Genomic DNA, 19,675 nt, shown 5'->3' on the forward strand with positions numbered 1-19,675 from the left:
TTTATTATTGACATATTAACATTTTGGTCTTTTTCTGTTTTTCAGCTTTTAATAAATGAGAAACATACAAATCTCATAGCATTTTATACCTGTCATTTGCCTCGAGACCTTGCTGTTGCCCAGTATGCATTGTTTTTGGAAGGGGTTACAGAGTTTGAACAGCGCCACCATTGCCTGGAGCTGGCTAAAGAGGCAGGTAAAAATGGAAGGCTTCCCCTGTTGGGCTCTGTAGGCAGATTATCATTTTGTCTTAGTAACATATATCCTTCTAGTTTTAAATCCTGTTTCTCTTGAGAGGAAAAGAAGGAATGAAGTTTTCAATGAAATTCTGTTTTGGAATCTTGTGTAAAATATATTTTAATTTTGGCATTTTCTTTTATAATTTCTTTCATATTTTAATGAATTGTTATCCCAGATTTACTAAATCATTGTGATTATTTAAAGAATATTAGTGTGAATGATTAATTCTTGTTTTCGTCCTTTTCAAAAAATTCTTTAGATTTGGATATTGCAGCTATAACAAAAACTGTAGTTGAGAATATTCGAAAGAAAGATGATGGTGAATTCAGTCATCATGACCTGTCCCCAGCACTGGATACGGGTACTACTGAGGTAATATGAGGGTAAAAGAGGTATATTATGTAACTGAATAATCCCTCATGTTCAGCTTTTTCTAAATGTCTACATTAAAATACTCGGGCTTCTTTCTTTTTTTAAGAATTTTTCTTTGTCAGCCAAGTTATGAAAATTGGCAGCAAACTTAAGGTCTTGTGTAAGGAATTGCTTAGTAGTAGTTTTATGTTAAAGGAAGCTTCTTGAATAGTAAAAACTCGAGCATTGAATTTTTACTCATCAGATTATTCTAGATACCTGATCAGTTAACTAATTTTTATGTAGTTGACTTATTCCTTATTTTCAGAAAAGAATATAAAGTTTTATGTAGGAAAGAAAAAGCTGTAGAATAGCACTTAAAGGAATCAGATAATTAAATTGGTGGCACATCAGATATATAATTCCAGACTGACAGTCCAGTAAGTTTTTTCTGTAATTTAATAGAGAGCTATTAAATGTGAAAATAAACCAAGAAAAGCTATTTTCTTTCATAATTTTGTATAACCTGAAGGAAAATATTCATTAGTAGTACAGATGTAAGCCAATTCTATTAAGGTGCAGAATATCTTAGGGAAAAAGCACAATTGACATTTCTTTTTTTCCAATTAAATGAATAGGAAGACCGATTAAAAATTGATGTAATTGACTGGTTGGTATTCGACCCAGCACAGAGAGCAGAAGCACTGAAACAAGGCAATGCGATAATGAGGAAATTCTTGGGTATGCTCTATTTTATATTCTTTTTTCAAAGTTTTTTTTTTCTGTTCTGAAATTTTGTTGTTTTTCTAACCCTTCCAGTAGGGTAAGGTACAAAATACCCACTCTTATGGCTGATATTGTGAAACAAAACATATTTAATAGTGACTTATTATGTCCCACTCAATTTTATATATAATCTCAAGGTTTTGAAAGATGGAATTTTTTTTTAAGACAGTATGTAAAAGTAACTGTAGGATTTCCTGGTGATCCAGTGTTTAAGACTCCGTGTTTCATTGCAATGGATTTGGATTCAGTCCCTGGTTGGGGAAGTAAGATTTGGCATGCTCTGCAGTGCAGCCAAAAATTGAAATAAATAATGAAAACAAAAGTAATTACATTTAATTAATCCTTTATGTGACTGTCACACTGAAATAAGGAAAAGCCCAGCCATTAGGTAGAAAGATCACCCAAACCTTTAACAGAAGTACCTTGGGCCCTGAAATGGTTACAGGTCATTGTGAAAGTCACAGACTAATAATTTGACTGCTTTAGAAACTACTACACAGAAATCCATATATATTGGAAAACTATATATCTTTTTCACAGCCTCAAAAAAGCATGAAGCTGCAAAAGAAGTATTTGTGAAAATTCCTCAGGATTCAATAGCAGAGATCTATAACCAGTGGGAGGAACAAGGAATGGACAGCCCACTTCCTGCTGAAGATGATAATGCTATCCGAGAACATCTGTGCATCAGAGCTTACTTGGTGAGATTGTAGAGAAAACCATGAAGTGTCCTTTATGACGACTTTCCTGATTAACTCTCAAACCTTAAACTACTTTTTTAAAAAGTGGTGATTGACTTACTATCTTACCTCCCTTGTGACTGTGGGAATCACCGATCCCTAAGAACTTGGAAGTCCTGACCTTGTCTTCATGTGCGTGAGCCTCTAATCATTGTTAACCAGCACACAATGTGTTTCTTTAAGATTCTTTGAATTCTTAACTCAACTTTAGCATTTCTGCTTTTGGCAACAACTGAAAAAAGGCAAGATAATCTGTATTATGACTAAAATAACAACATACTCATTCAAAATTCATTCAACAAATGACGTGATTAGCTAGGTTTTAGGACTAAGTCTGAATTTCTTTGCTTCCCTCTGGAAGCTAATAGGCTCGTCAAGGACACGGATAAGCACGTGAATATCACAAACAAAATACTTATTCACCGTTATTTTTTTGTATAAAAAAGAAATATTGAACAATTTTATTTTTTAACTGCTGCAAAATTACTTCTAAGAACAAAATTTTTAAAAATTTTATTGAACATATGTGAAAAGTTTTCATTTTTTGTATTTTTCTATTTTACATTACATTTTAGGAAGCCCATGAAACCTTTAATGAGTGGTTTAAGCATATGAATTCAGCTCCACAAAAACCTACTTTGACAACTCAAGCAACTTTTACTGAGAAAGTGGCTCATGAACACAAAGAAAAGAAATATGAAGTAAGTTAAATGTAGATGAGACATGTCTCATTGCATCTCAAAAATACAAGTCATATATGTAAGGAGATCATTTCTTCAACAGTTATAGTCCTATTATAAGAGTTGATGTTCCTTATTACTATTCTACTTTGAAGGAAGAAATCTGTTAGTTACCTTTTTGTAGATAATTAACCAAACATGAAATGTACCTTCAGGTGACAGTAGCGTTCATTTACATGGTAAGCATTTAGTGTTTTGTTGAACTGCAGTCTATTGATGTTTATTTTGTATTTGGCTTGCTGAATGTTAGTTCTTTAGAATGATGTTCCGTATATGTACATCTCTGTACTTTGCAAATATAGTCCATTATATATCTGCCTTATATCTGTTTTCCAGATGGATTATGGTATTTGGAAAGGGCATTTGGATGCCCTAACTGCTGATGTGAAGGAAAAAATGTACAATGTCTTGTTGTTTGTTGATGGAGGGTGGATGGTGGATGTTAGAGAGGTAAGCTCTGTGCATTGTTTATAGCTAAAAGCAAAAACAAACAAGCTACATCTTTTTTTTTTAAACTTCTTTCTCTGAATAGGAGCAGTTATGGATCTTGTATAACCTTTGTACTATATTATAACTGAACATCCCATAATTTAAGTCTAACCTGAAATACTAGTTAGGGAATATATGAATGTCTGACTCCTAGGTAAACTGTTTCTCCATATTTAATATGTTCACTCAGTATAGTATAGTAAAATCTAATTTTTTAAAATTCTGGACCAAAAATCAACTATTCGTGTATTCAACTCCGTCTGTAGAGGTGAAGGTAAGTCTAGTAGAGTGAGTAAGACATACATAAGGCAGTGGCTCTCACCTCTGAACTGTCCATTTAAGTGACCTGGAGAACTTTTAAACAATACTGGGTTGATTCCATTAGTGGCTACCAGTGGGGAGAAGGAAGGAGAAGCAACATAGGGGTTGTGGGGTGGGAGGTACAAACCATTGGGTGTAAAGTAGGCTACGAGGACATATTGTACAACATGGGGAATAAAGCCAGTATTTTGTAATAGCTAAATGGATTGTAACCTTTAAAGATTGTATTAAAACAAAACAAAAAAACCTTTTAAAGAGTCCCAAAAAGACATGACAATTAAATACAATATGTGATTCTGAACTGGATCCTGTGTTGGCGAAAAAAAGATGCTATAAAGGACAGTGTTGAGTCAGTGATGTTAAGGTATTATATCACTGTTAAATTTTCTGAAGTCGTTAACTGCACTGTGACTATATTAGAAAAAAATTCTCTTTGTTAGGAAATAAACTCTGAAACATTTAGAGGTAATGGAACATGATTATGCAACTTGCCCTCAAAGGGTTTAAAAAAAAGAAAGTGTGTTTATAGATGCACACACACAAGCAAATCATAAAATAGGGTAAAGATTGAGCAAAGCAGGGTAAAGGGTATTGAGATATTCTTTGTACTGTTGTTGTAATTTAGTTTGTTTGAAATGATTTTCAATTAAAAAATTTTTTTAGATACTAAAAAAGAAATACTGGGTTTCACCTCCACAGATTCTGGTTTAATTGGTCTGAAGTAGGGCTGGGCTTTAAAAAAAAAAAATTTAAATTACCTGGAAAGCGTTAATGTGTAGCCTGGGTTACAGAAGTACTAAATGCCAAAAAAAAAAAAAAGCACAGATGAAGTATTTTGTGACTTCAGGAAAAGAAAAGGCTGCTTCTACCCAGAAGAGATCTGGACAGAATGCTTAAAAGGTATAGCATTTGACTGAACCTTGAATGAGGGGTAGATTTGGATGAGTAGAAGTGGGCAAAAGGAAGAATGCTGGAAGTAATAACGCTGTGAGGGAAAGGTATTGAGGCTCGCTCCTGGGGCGTGACAGAAACAGTGCATTATTATAAATGCTAGATTCTTGGATAACCTTATTTTGAATAGAAAAATCCTAAGAGTGTCTTTGGTATCTTTCCTTCTGCATTCCCTGAATCCTAATATAGTCACTTCTTTTTTATTGTTTGTTTTGTTTTTTGCTACTACACTTTTTCTCACTTTACTGGCTTCCATTTTCTGACCAGAAGCAAAACATTAAGGACAGCTTGCTGTTTAAATGGCAACCTACTCCAGTATTCTTGCCTGGAGAATCTCAGAGACGGGGGAGCCTGGTGGGCTGCCGTCTATGGGGTCACACAGAGTCGGACACGACTGAAGTGACTTAGCAGCAGCTGTTTAAATACTAAAAAATACTAAAGCTTCCCAGGTAAATTAAATACTAAAGCTTCTTAGGCAAGTTAATTTAAAAAAAAAGGCCAGCCCTACTTCAGAGCAATTAAACCAGAATCTATGGAGGTGAAACCCAGTATTTCTTTTTTAGTTTACTACTACTGTTTGCTACTAATTATGTTACAGGTCTCCACATCTTATATATAAATTCATAATAGAACCCTGCTAACTTCATAGTTTTGAACCATTTTATGTGTGTGGGGGGGTTCTTTTTATTATTATTTAATTAATTCATTAATTTATTTTTTACTGTGCTGGGTCTTCGTAGTTGCACGGGCTTTTCTCTAGTTTCGGTGAGCAGGGCCACTCCCTAGTTGTGCATCAGCTTCTCATTGCAGTGGCTTCTCTACTGGGGAGCGCAGGTTCTAGGTGCATGGGCTCCGTAGTTGCGGCACACAGACTCAGCTGCTCATGGCATGTGGGACCTTCCTGGACCAGGGACCAAACCCTTGTCTCCTGCACTGGCAGGCGGACTCCTCACCAATGAGCTATCAGGGAAGTACAGTAGTTTTGAATCTTTAGCAGGTTCCTTAATGTTAAACTTTTCTTTCCTGATTTATGTTGGTGCTCATGAAGATAAAATGTTAATGTTGCAAAATGCTATCGGTATTTAAGGTTTGAAAAGACTCAATGTCTTATTTATGCATAAATATTTATACTTATGTATTTGTTATTCTAAGAATTGATCTTAGATAGTGAAAGTCACAGAACAGACACTTTGTAATATTTTTAAAATGGAGTTGGAATGGAAAATTATGAATGATACCATTTTGTTTACAAACATTTTTAAATCAACATTCTCTGTCAATCACTTCTTCAAATCTAATCCAAACAAGAAGTGATTTCTTGAACTAATTATAAAGGATGATATTTTGAGTTGAGTTTAGCTTAATACTCTTACATATTCAGTGAAGCAGAAAATTATTCAGGGCTCCTGCTAGCACTTACATAACTTGTATAAGGATTAGGAAATGGTACCCACTCTCTTACACAGATAGATTTCATGTCAAGTGCACATGACCTGTAGAATGGAGCACGGATTAGATTTCAGCGGCCACTCATTTACTGTCCAGCACCACTGTGCAAGGCGCAACTGTTCAACAAAGCCCTGACCTGATATGCTGGCTCTTACATCTGTACCTCACTTTTTACATAACTGCAGAATGGTCCCATTCATGTTGGAGGCTGGTGGCACACAGGGATGGCAGAGCAAATGGAGCAGGCAGGCCATCTCTATCTACTCTTCACCACCTCTGCCTCAACCACATTCTGGTTGAAGCGTCAGCTGTCTTTGCCTTGCTTCCACTCTTCTGTATGCAGCCCCTTCGTATAGTATTTTCTTTTAAAATCAAAGAGAGACCACTCTCCTACTCTGATCCTTCTGATGGCTTCCCATTACACTTTGAATAAAAACCAAAGTTCTTTTCTTGACCAACAAAGTCACACATACACTGGTCCTGACTGCCTCCCCAGTCTTTGTATCCTACTCTTCTCCCCTCATTTGTTCTAACTTTCCGGCCTCTTTGCTGTTCTTCTGCCTACAGTGCTCTTTCCCTGAGATATCTGCACGGATGACTTCCTTACTTCCTTAGCAGCGTACTCCAGAGACCCTGCTGCAGCCCTGCTCCCCATCCTCAATAGGGTACATACGTATATATACATATCAACACATCCCAGTTAATGATCTTTTCTCACATATAAGGCACTGTACATCCCTGATGGAAAGAATCTTTTTTTTTTAATACATATTTACAGGATTTTTCAAAGCTTTTGTTCATTTCAGATGAGAAAAATATCATAGGTAGTAGCAGAGCAATTTGTTGGTTTCCTTGAGGGAGACTGCTGGGCCCATCAGGCATGATTCTGGATACTTGATGGCAACCAGTCTGCTGGTGTGGGGGTCCCCTGCAGTCAGCAGAAGAGATCACACCCTAATACTTGGCAGCAACAGGATTTAGGAGAGGCAGGTGCCAGAATCCATCCTGTGAGACCAGGTTATCAAAAAGCCAGCTGCTCCTTTCAGTTGGTAAGAGATCTAGGAGCCCCAGGTACTTTGCCTCTTCAGCACAGGGGAAGGAGTATATTGGAGCACAAATGGCATGACCCAAAAGGCAGCAGTCCTCTCATCCTTACCTAGGCTCCAGGTGGGACTCACCAGTGTGAATTACGAGTGAGGCCTCAAGGTGTTTTAAATCTACCTCTGAAGGGAATGAGTGCTTATTTGAGAAAATAAATGAAGGTGCTTTCCCTTTTAAAGCTAAGAAAATACAAAGCACGCATTTTAATATTTGCTTCCATGTATCTGTATCTCAAAACAGAACAAAAAGATTGATAGTAATTTTTCCTATGCATAGAAACCTGACATATGTCAAAGTTAGTACAGTTATTCTTTGGTATAATTTCCAGATTACATTCTGTTGCTTCACACTTCTACTTACATTTACCTTCGAAAAATGTTTTAACAATTTAATATCTCATGTGAACATATTTTTAATGATGAATATAATTGTCATAAGGAAAAATTTTAATTAATTAGGTATCTTATTAGGCTTTTCAAAAGAGCAGTTGTTATTTTTGCTTGTCCCGTTTTCTTTCACACTATTACACAGGACTTCTCTGGTAGCTCAGCTGGTAAAGAATCTGTCTGCAATGCAGGCTAACCCCAGTTCGATTCCTGGGTTGGGAAGACCCTCTGGAAAAGGGATAGACTACCCACTCCAGTATTCTTGGGCTTTCCTGATGGCTCAGACGGTAAAGAATCCGCCTGCAATGTGAGAGACCTGGTTCAATCCGTGGGTTGGAAGGATCCCCTGGAGGAGGGCATGGCAACTCACTCCAGTATTATTGCCTGGAGAATCCCCATGGACAGAGGAGCTTGGTGGGCTACAGTCCATGGGGTTACAAAGAGTCGAACATTACTGAGCAACTAAGCACAGCACACAACATATGATACATGTTACCTTTTTTGTCTTGCCTAGCTTGCAGGATCTCATTTCCTCAAGCAGAAACTGAACCCAGGCCATGGCAGTGAAAGCCCAGAATCCAAATCCCTGACTAGGCCATCAGGAAACTCCTTATGTTTGTTTTACACTTAGTCCTATGGATTTCCTTTCAAGTTTTAAGATTATTTCAGAAATTTGGGGTACCTTTTTATTATTTAAATTATTTTACTTTTCAACTTTGTTATAAAAAAATGTAGTGAACATAAGAGGTCTATTCTTTTTTCTGTACTCTTGAGTGTCTACAAAACTTTTTAGAAAGATCCCTGTATACTTACAAAGAAATGCTCATTGTTTTCTCTACAGTAAGTTTTCTCACATATGTTAGTTCTGTCCCATTCACTATATTATTCAAATCTTTGCATTCTTTTTAATTTTTCTATTTTTATAAAATTATACAAAAGCATCATAAATTCATTCTAAGTATTAAAAAAGATATTCGCAGTGAAGTTGTCCTCCCTGTGCACCTCTCCCCTCATCCTGACCCTTCTTCCCAGCAGGAATCACAGGGTATGAAATGCCCTTTCAGACTGCCCAATATCTGCCTCTGTTTCCTTCTATGTATATCCAGGGGAATAGTTATTATTTTCTATTCTGATTTTTGCTCTAGTCTTAACATTTTTCCTTTTATGTAGATATTTATTTAAGACATAGTAAATACAGTTTCAGAAGCATTTTGTTTTCATTATCAGACTTGTGACTCCTCTGAAGTGTATTTTGTTCATCTTCATGGTTTTTGCCAAAAAATCGTGTCTACTTGATACTGTGAGTGAAACCTTACCTTGGGAATATGTTTGTGGTCCGGTGGTTAGGACCCCAAGCTTCCACTGCAGGGAGCACAGGTTTGATCCTTGGTCAGGAAATTAATATCCCACAAGTCGAGTGGTACGGCAAAAAAAAAAAAAAAAACCTTGCCTTGTTTTATTTTTAATGGGCCTAATAAGCTTTACAGAAACTCTTTAGCTTCTACTTGTTGCATTTTGGTTTGTGTGTAGGATGCTGAGGAAGACCATGAAAGAATACATCAAATGGTTTTACTGAGAAAGCTTTGTCTGCCAATGTTGTGTTTCCTGCTTCACACCATATTGCATAGTACTGGTCAGTATCAGGAATGCCTGCAGTTAGCAGATATGGTGTCCTCTGAGCGCCACAAACTGTATCTGGTAAGTTCTAGAGTGTTTGCACTTTTAAATTTTAATGATTTGATGTCCTTTGTAGTAATATTTGGGGCATCCCAGGTAGCATTAGTGGTAAAGATCCCACCTGTCAGTGCAGGAGACATAGGGACTCGGGTTTAATCTCTGAGTCAGGAAAATCCCCTGGACGAGGACATGGCAACCCACTCCAGTATTCTTGCCTGAGAATCCCCATGGACAGAGGGGCCTGGTGGGCTACAGTGTATAGGGTTGCAAAGAGTTGGAGAAGACTGAAGTGACTTAGCATGCACGCACGTAGTAATGTTTAATTTTCTGAGATGTATATATTCTTTAAATGTTTTTAGATTTTCTTAAAGTAATGATCCAGTTTTAATGTTTGTACTTTTTAATACGGAATATGTTTACATATCTAAGCAGTTAGAAGTATATTGACTGGCCCAGAGAAGTAGCTTTGAGCTATGCTAATATACTGACCTCCGGCTACATAAATCTTAAAGAGGAATTTCTTCTTGCATTAAGCTAATCAGGTTGGTTAGGTGACTATAAATTTACACTCTTCTTTGTTCTCATTCTTAACATTTTTTCTGTTTTAAAAACAGGTGTTTTCTAAGGAAGAATTAAGGAAATTGCTACAGAAGTTAAGAGAATCCTCTCTAATGCTCCTCGACCAGGGCCTTGATCCATTAGGATATGAAATTCAGTCATGATTCATTCATTCTTTGTAATCTAGATAATTTCCATGATAAATGGAGTTTTTCTGTAAAATATATGTATTTATAATTACTGGGTTTTTTCTTTTGCATTATCATGGGGAAAATGTAAAATTTAGGCATTGAATTTTGTACTTTTAAGAATATTATGGTGAGACTTTGAAAATTTAATGTATTATATCATTTCCCTGTGTTTATTAATAAAACTATATAAAAATTAAAATTTTTGTTCATATGAATTCCAGGAATGCCCCTCTCTGGTGTAATAAGTTAAATTTTCTATTCTACTTTTTCCCTGTGATCATAAGTACTCTGAAATCTTAAAATTATAAAAACAGAAAGTCCTGATACATTTTTTAAGCCAGATACGTAATTCCTCCTCATAAAATTTAGTGTTTTTTAAATATTACAATTAATTAGGTGAACAAAGCAAGAATGTTTTCTAAAATAATAATATGCTGTTATTTTACTTTGAAGCTGCTTCTAGTTTATTAATTTGCATTCAGTAAACCTGATCTCATAAGTTGCAGCATGTAAAGACTTAGCATCGCATCTGGCACACAGCAAACACTGAATACACTGGGGACTATAAAATGAGTAAGATCTTATCTAGCCCTTCTAGGAGGGGAAATACAATAAATATGTCTTTTAAATGCCATTTAAAAATACAAGGAATCTGAGTAGGAAGGAGCTATTTCCAGCTAAGAGATTTGTGAGGAAGTAGTATTTGAGCTGGAGTCTGGGTAATGCATTGAATTTGCAAAGACAGAGATCAAGAAAGGTAAGGCATTACAAGTTTAAGAAATCAGTATGAGTAAGGCCTGCAAATGATGAGTGCATGTTTGTGAATCAGCATTTGCGCCAAATTGACTAGCATGTAGCATTCATAAATAGGAGATTAACCAAAAGGGAGAATGTGACTCTAAGAGGAAAGGAGATGTAGATTAGCAGCTCCCAGAGCTGGTTGATCATCTGACTCGTCTGGTGAGTTTCTGATATGTATTTACAGATGCTGTCCCAAGAGCCTAGGATGGGAGTCATAGAATTTGTATTTGGCGTAAATATAATACACCATAACTGATCTTAATACACCATAAGTGATCTAAGTTCAGGACATCCTGGCTTAAATCAGAGATTGGTATTGATCCTTCTGTGTCCAAGGCAAACGGCAGGAGTTGACCATGAAACTGGCCTGGCATCACTTGGGAAGAGGTGTAGAGATTTCAGACTCTGCCTGAAGTTTTGATTTATGCTAGTTCAAGTGTTCTAAAGATGAATTGTTTACCTAACAAAACCTCTTTAATTCTTATACCTCGGTGGAGCTGTATGAAGTGACGTGAAAGTGTAAATCTAACAAAGTGTGTACTGGATTTTATTCAGAAAACTACAAAATGCTAATGAAACCAAAGGAGCAAAATAATTGTGGAGAGATACCATGTTTATTAATTGGAGATTCAACATAGTAAAAATTTTAATTCTCCCCATGTTGGTATACAGGTTTAACACAATTCCTATGAAATTCTAGCATGAGACAGAGTATGCAAATTGGTATGGTGGAATTAATGCTAATTTTCTTAGGTGTGATACTGGTCTTGTGGCTGGGTAGGAGAGTGTTCTGGGTAGGAAACATACTAAAATATTTAGAAATGAAAGGTCATGAAGTCTGTGCTTTACTTTGAAATGGTTTAGCTTTAAAATAAAAGTCTACCTAGATAAAGCAAATAGGAAAAAAGGTTAACCAGTGAATCTATGGGAAGGGCACAAGATTTAAATTTGTGCAAATAAAAAATTGGGGTAGAGTTTAGTAAATTATGAAGAAAACAATGGAATATCTGTATGGAAAATAGTCAGCCTTGACCCTTAGTTGATATTGTACACAAAAATTAGAGGTAGATTATAAACCTGAATAAAAACACTAAAACTACAAAACTTTTAGGAAAAATAGAGAATATCTTTGTAACCTAGAGGGTAGGTAAAGATGTACTATACAACAGACAGAAAGCAGATTGATTACTTAGACTTCATCAAATACAAAATTTATGCTCAGATATGCAGATGATACCACTTTAATGGCAGAAAGTAAAGAGGAACTAAAGAGCCTCTTGATAAACATGAAAGAGGAAAGTGGAAAACCTGGCTTAAAACTCAGCATTCAGAAAAGGAAGATCATGGCATCGGATCCCGTCATGGCAAATAGATGAGGAAAAAGTGGAAACAGTGACAGATTTCATTTTCTTGGGCTCCAAAAGCACTGCGGATGGTGACTGCAGCCATTAAATTAAAAGATGCTTGCTCCTTGGAAGAAAAACTTTGACAAGCCTAGACAGTGTATTAAAAAACAGAGACATCACTTTGCCAACAAAGATCGATATAGTCAAAGCTGAGGTTTTTCCAGTAGTCATGTTTGGATGTGAGAGTTGGACCATAAAGAAGACTGCTGAAGAATTGATGCCTTTCAATTATGGTGTTGGAATAGATTTCTTGAGAGTCCCTTGGACAGCAAGGAGATCCAACCAGTCAATCCTAAAGGGCATCATCCCTGAATATTCATTGGAAGGACTGATGCTGAAGGGGAAACTCCCAATACTTTGGCACCTGAGGCAAAGAGCCCACTCAATGGAAAGAAATCTTGATGCTGGGAAAGATGGACGGCAACAGAAGGGGGCAACAGAGGGTGAGATATTTGGGTGGCATCACTGACAATGGACATGAGTTAGAGTAAACTCTGGGAGATAGTGAAGGACAGGGAGGCCTGGCATACTGCAGTCCATGGGGTCACAAAGAGTTGGACATAACTTGGTGGCTGAACAACAATACTCTTTTAAAATACCATTAAGAAAATTTAAGGCACAGAGTGGGAGAAAATATTTGCCAAAGGATAACTGGCCCCCGAAAAACTTGTTTCTAGCATATATAAAGAACTCATGCAACTCAGGGCAATTTCCCGTCGGTCTCAGTAGTTAGGGCTCTGTGCTTCCATTTCAGGGGGCTTGGGTTAGACCTCTGGTGAAGGAACTAAGATCCTACACACCTTGCAGCGAGGCCAAAAAAAAAAAGGAACAGTTAAGTCGATCAGTCGTGTCCGACTCTTTGCGACCCCATGAATCACAGCATGCCAGGCCTGCCTGTCCATCACCAACTCCCGGAGTTCACTCAAACTCATGTCCATCGAGTTGGTGATGCCATCCAACCATCTCATCCTCTGTCATCCCCTTCTCCTCCTGACCCCAATCCCTCCCAGCATCAGGGTTTTTTCCAATGAGTCAACTCTTCGCATGAGGTGGCCAAAGTACTGGAATTTCAGTTTCAGCATCAGTCCTTCCAATGAACACCCAGGACTGATCTTTAGGATGGACTGGTTGGATCTCCTTGCAGTCCAAGGGACTCTCAAGAGTCTTCTCCAACACCACAGTGCAAAAGCATCAATTCTTCAGCGCTCAGCTTTCTTCATAGTCCAAATCTCACATCCATACGTGACCACTGGAAAAACCATAGCCTTGACTAGATGGACCTTTGTTGGCAAACTAATGTCTCTGCTTTTGAATATGCTATCTAGTTGGTCATAACTTTCCTTCCAAGGAGTAAGCGTCTTTTAATTTCATGGCTGCAGTCACCATCTGCAGTGATTTTGGAGCCCAAAAAAAGTCTGACGCTGTTTCCACTGTTTCCCCATCTATTTCCCATGAAGTGATGGGACCAGATGCCATGATCTTCGTTTTCTGAATGTTGAGCTTTAAGCCAACTTTTTCATTCTCTTTCACTTTCATCAAGAGGCTTTTTAGTTCCTCTTCACTTTCTGCCATAAGGGTGGTGTCATCTGCATGTCTGAGGTTATTGATATTTCTCCCGGCAATCTTGGTTCCGGCTTGTGCTTCTTCCAGTCCAGTGTTTCTCATGATGTACTTGGCATATAAGTTAAATAAGCAGGGTGACAATATACAGCCTTGCTGCTGCTGCTGCTGCTAAGTCGCTTCAGTCGTGTCCGACTCTGTGCGATACCATAGAAGGCAGCCCACCAGGCTTCCCCGTCCCTGGGATTCTCCAGGCAAGAACATTGGAGTGGGTTGCCATTTCCTTCTCCAGTGCATGAAAGTGAAAAGTGAAAGTGAAGTTGCTCAGTTGTGTCCGACTCTAGTGACCCCATGGACTGCAGCCTACCAGGCTCCTCCGCCCATGGGATTTTCCAGGCAAAAGTACTGGAGTGGGGTGCCATTGCCTTCTCCGATACAGCCTTGACATACTCCTTTTCCTACTTGGAACCAGTCTGTTGTTCCATGTCCAGTTCTAACTGTTGCTTCCTGACCTGCATATAGGTTTCTCAAGAGGCAAGTCAGGTGGTCTGGTATTCCCATCTCTTTCAGAATTTTCCAGTTTATTGTGATCCACACAGTCAAAGGCTTTGGCATAGTCAAGAAAGCAGAAATAGATGTTTTTCTGGAACTCGCTTGCTTTTTCGATGATCCAGGGGATGTTGGCAATTTGATCTCTGGTTCCTCTGCCTTTTCTAAAACCAGCTTGAACAGCTGGAAGTTCACGGTTCACGTATTGCTGAAGCCTGGCTTGGAGAATTTTGAGCATTACTTTACTAGCGTGTGAGATGAGTGCAATTGTGCGGTAGTTTGAGCATTCTTTGGCATTGTTTTTCTTTGGGGTTGGAATGAAAATTGACCTTTTCCAGTCCTGTGGCCACTGCTGAGTGTTCCAAATTTGCTGGCATATTGAGTGCAGCACTTTCACAGCATCATCTTTCAGGATTTGAAATAGCTCAGCTGGAATTTCATCACCTCCACTAGCTTTGTTCGTAGTGATGCTTTCTAAGGCCCACTTGACTTCACATTCCAGGATGTCTGGTTCTACGTGAGTGATCATACCATCATGATTATCTGGGTCATGAAGATCTATCTTGTACAGTTCTTCTGTGTATTCTTGCCACCCCTTCTTAATATCTCTGCTTCTGTTAGGTCCATACCATTTCTGTCCTTTATCAAGCCCATCGAGCCTATACCAAGGGTTCCCTTGGTATCTCTAATTTTCTTGAAGAGATCTCTAGTCTTTCCCATTCTATTGTTTTCCTCTATTTCTTTGCATTGATAGCTGAGGAAGGCTTTCTTATCTCTTCTTGCTATTCTTTGGAACTCTGCATTCAGATGCTTGTATCTTTCTTTTTCTCCTCTGCTTTTTGCATCTCTTCTTTTCACAGCTATTTATAAGGCCTCCTCAAACAGCCATTTTGCTTTTTTGTATTTCTTTTCCATGGGGATGGTCTTGATCCCTGTCTCCTGTACAATGTCACGAACCTCATTCCATAGTTCATCAGGCACTCTATCAGATCTAGTCCCTTAAATCTATTTGTCACTTCTACTGTATAATCATAAGGGATTTGATTTAGGTCATTTAATAATACAAAGACAAAAAAAAAAAAGTAAATACTAGAACAGATGATTCTTAAAGGAGGACAAATACCTAACCAGTGTACCCATGAAAAATGCTCAGTGGTGAACACAGATTAAAACCATGAGATGTTACTACACATCCATCAGAATGGCTAAAATCAAAAAGGCTAACAACGAAATACATGAGAAGATGTGGATTAACTTACTTGGACACAGTAAAATGGGTAGTCTTTGGGGGAATGTTTTGACTATTATAATCACCTACTCTTTAACCTAGAAATTTCATGCCTACATATTTACATGAGAAAAATGAAAATAAATTCCGCAAAAAGACCTGTACAAAATATTCATAGCAGAATTATTTATAATAGCCTCAGACTGGAAATCCAAATGCCTATCAATAGGAGAATGACTAAACAAAGGAGTACTACTCAGCAACATGAAAAGGAAAGAATTGATCTGTCCAGCAAAACCTAGCCACAAATAGTAAATACTATATGATAATTTATATGAAGTTCTAAAACAGTCAAAACTATCCTAAGGTGAAGAAAAATTAGAACAGTGATTTCCTCTGTGGTGTGGGGTAGGGATTTTCTAGGGAATTTGGTGGTGGAAATGTTCTATACCTTGAGAGGGGTGTGGATTACAAAGTGAATCCAAGTAGCAAAAACTGCATAATATAAGATTTGTGCATTTGAATGAATGTAAATTGGCTGTTTAAAAATTAAATGTGGGAGTGGGTATACAAGAAACAAAAATGGCAGTTAGTGAAGCCAGGAGATGGGTACAGGAAGGTTCACTATACTATTTTAATTTTGCATATGTTTGGAATTTTTCATAATGAGAAGGAGGTGAAATGGGCTGGAAGCCATAGAAATTTGGGTTTGAATCTATTAAACCCCAAAGAAAGGCAATGCCAAAGAATGCTCAAACTACCGCACAATTGCACTCATCTCACACGCTAGTAAAGTAATGCTCAAAATTCTCCAAGCCAGGCTTCAGCAATACGTGAACCATGAACTTCCAGATGTTCAAGCTGGTTTTAGAAAAGGCAGAGGACCAGAGATCAAATTGCCAACATCCCCTGGATCATCGAAAAAGCAAGCGAGTTCCAGAAAAACATCTATTTCTGCTTTCTTGACTATGCCAAAGCCTTTGACTGTGTGGATCACAATAAACTGGAAAATTCTGAAAGAGATGGGAATACCAGACCACCTGACTTGCCTCTTGAGAAACCTATATGCAGGTCAGGAAGCAACAGTTAGAACTGGACATGGAACAACAGACTGGTTCCAAATAGGAAAAGAAGTACGTCAAGGCTGTATATTGTCACCCTGCTTATTTAACTTACATGCAGAGTACATCATGAGAAACGCTGGGCTGGAAGAAGCACAAGCTGGAATCAAGATTGCCGGGAGAAATATCAATAACCTCAGATATTCAGATGACACCACCCTTATGACAGAAAGTGAAGAGGAACTAAAAAGCCTCTTGAAAGTGAAAGAGGAGAGTGAAAAAGTTGGCTTAAAGCTCAACATTCAGAAACGAAGATCATGGCATCTGGTCCCATCACTTCATGGGAAATAGATGGGGAAATAGTGGAAACAGTGTCAGACTTTATTTTTGGGGGCTCCAAAATCAGTGCAGATGATGATTGCAGCCATGAAATTAAAAGACGCTTACTCCTTGGAAGGAAAGTTATGACCAACCTAGATAGCATATTCAAAAGCAGAGACATTACTTTGCCAACAAAGGTCCATCTAGTCAAGGCTATGGCTTTTCCGGTGGTCATGTATGGATGTGAGAGTTGGACTGTGAAGAAAGCTGAGCCCCGAAGAATTGATGCTTTTGCACTGTGGTATTGGAGAAGACTCTTAAAAGTCCCTTGGACTGCAAGGAGATCCAACCAGTCCGTCCTAAAGGAGATCAGTCCTGGGTGTTTATTGGAAGGACTGATGCGGAAGCTGAAACTCCAATATTTTGGCCACCTCGTGCGAAGAGTTGACTCATTGGAAAAGCCCCTGATGCTGGGAGGGATTGGGGGCAGGAGGAGAAGGGGACGACAGAGGATGAGATGGCTGGATGGCATCACCAACACAATGGACATGGGTTTGGGTGGACTCTGGGAGTTGGTGATGGAGAGGGAGGCCTGGTGTGTGGCGATTAATGGGGTTGCAAAGAGTTGGACACGACTGAGCAACTGAACTGAGCTGAACTCATCTATTCTAGCTGCAAGATAACATTCATTACCTCTATTCCAACATCTGTCAATGAGACTAAGGATAATAATCACGTAATCACGTTTCAGGACTGGTAAGGATTAGGGCTCCTGTGCTTTGGTGAAGAAGGTAGAGAAAGCCACTTAACCAACTACATCAGCATGGAGATGTACAAAAGTTCAGAAACAATGGGCAACGTGGTGAATGTCAGAAATTGAGGTTAGGCTCATGGATGCCTTGAATCAAGGCAGTTGTAATCCATTAAATATTTTTATATTTTAACCCAAATTTCAGAGTTCATATTTTAACTTCAAATATTCTAAGAGAAATAGAGAAGTGATAAAAATAAAATTTATCAATCATGTTAAGATTATTACTCTAAATCTGTTATCACAAGGAAACAGTGAATTGAGTAGACTAAAAGAAGATAGGCTATCTAAGGCTAGGTTCTTAACTGGGGAGCAAATGAGGGTAAACAGTAAATCACTGCTGAGTTCTGCAGATTCAAACTGGAAGAGAGGATGGCAGTATAAACATACAATTGAAAAGGCACACAATTCTAGTAAGAATTGGTAGAGTTTGGTGGCATGACAGGAAGAAAAACGTTATTGGGAAGACCCTGTTAGGAAAGTCAGACTTTAGACTTTCCCTAATTAATTTCGCATCTTAATTTGAATCATTTCCTTGGGGGATGACTTCCTCCTCGTTAGATCAGGTTCTTTTAGTACACAGTCATAGAATCATGTTTTGTTACTTCTTCAGAACTTTAATTTGTTGTGGTTTATAATTGTATGTCTTCTCTCACTGACATCTATGAGAAAGGGTTTTGTCTGGCTTTACTTGCCAGTATCTCCCAAGTACCAAATACAGTGTGCCTGGCACAAAACAGGTGCTCAATATTTGAATAATTCTGAATTCAAAGAGGAAATGAAAACTATCAATCAAACTAAAGAATTAAGGAAAATGAGAATATTACATTGTCCTGAAGACTGTGTGGATCACAATAAACTGTGGAAAATTCTGAAAGAGATGGACATACCAGACCACCTGATCTGCCTCTTGAGAAATTTGTATGCAGGTCAGGAAGCAACAGTTAGAACTGGACATGGAACAACAGACTGGTTCCAAATAGGAAAAGGAGTACGTCAAGGCTGTATATTGTCACCCTGCTTATTTAACTTATATGCAGAGTACATCATGAGAAACGCTGGACTGGAAGAAACACAAGCTGGAATCAAGATTGCCGGGAGAAATATCAATGACCTCAGATATGCAGATGACACCACCCTTATGGCAGAAAGTGAAGAGGAACTCAAAAGCCTCTTGATGAAAGTGAAAGTGGAGAGTGAAAAAGTTGGCTTAAAGCTCAACATTCAGAACACGAAGATCATGGCATCCGGTCCCATCAGTTCATGGGAAATAGATGGGGAAACAGTGGAAACAGTGTCAGACTTTTTTTTTCTGGGCTCCAAAATCACTGCAGATGGTGACTGAAGCCATGAAATTAAAAGACGCTTACTCCTTGGAAGGAAAGTTATGACCAACCTAGATAGCATATTCAAAAGCAGAGACATTAACTTTGCCAACAAAGGTGCGTCTAGTGAAGGCTTTGGTTTTTCCAGTGATCATGTATGGATGTGAGAGTTGGACTGTGAAGAAGGCTGAGCCCCGAAGAATTGATGCTTTTGCACTGTGGTGTTGGAGAAGACTCTTGAGAGTCCCTTGGACTGCAAGGAGATCCACCCTGGGATTTCTTTGGAAGGAATGATGCTGAAGCTGAAACTCCAATACTTTGGCCACCTCGTGCGAAGAGTTGACTCATTGGAAAAGCCCCTGATGCTGGGAGGGATTGGGGGCAGGAGGAGAAGGGGACGACAGAGGAGAGGATGAGATGGCTGGATGGCATCAGTGACTCGATGGACATGAGTCTGAGTGAACTCCGGGAGTTGGTGATGGACAGGGAGGCTGGCGTGCTGCGATTCATGGGGTCGCGAAGAGTCGGACATGACTGAGGGACTGAACTGAACTGAAGACTGTGTGCAAAGCTATTCTAAAAGAGGGAACTCACAGCTTTACATCTTTTTATTTTTAAATAAAAATAAATGAA

The 19,675-nt window shown here is 38.4% G+C and overlaps 1 protein-coding gene across 3 annotated transcripts in view; it reads left to right on the top strand.

Moving 5' to 3' along the window:
- NUP107 (nucleoporin 107) overlaps positions 1–10,179 on the top strand; it is a 47,566-nt gene extending 37,387 nt beyond the window's left edge. For 2 of the 3 annotated variants that reach the window (XM_006042955.4, XM_025283935.3), the window contains 8 exons: positions 46–196; positions 500–612; positions 1,230–1,332; positions 1,918–2,078; positions 2,693–2,818; positions 3,194–3,307; positions 9,085–9,252; positions 9,846–10,179. In XM_006042955.4, coding sequence (XP_006043017.3) covers positions 46–196; positions 500–612; positions 1,230–1,332; positions 1,918–2,078; positions 2,693–2,818; positions 3,194–3,307; positions 9,085–9,252; positions 9,846–9,953 — 1,044 coding nt within the window. In that variant the 3' untranslated portion in view covers positions 9,954–10,179. The remainder of the gene's footprint in view (positions 1–45; positions 197–499; positions 613–1,229; positions 1,333–1,917; positions 2,079–2,692; positions 2,819–3,193; positions 3,308–9,084; positions 9,253–9,845) is intronic. The other variant, XM_025283934.3, reaches the window with a different exon arrangement.
- The last annotated feature ends 9,496 nt before the right edge of the window (positions 10,180–19,675 follow it).

Source organism: Bubalus bubalis, chromosome 4, assembly GCF_019923935.1.
Source record: "Bubalus bubalis isolate 160015118507 breed Murrah chromosome 4, NDDB_SH_1, whole genome shotgun sequence".
NCBI lineage: Eukaryota > Metazoa > Chordata > Mammalia > Artiodactyla > Bovidae > Bubalus > Bubalus bubalis.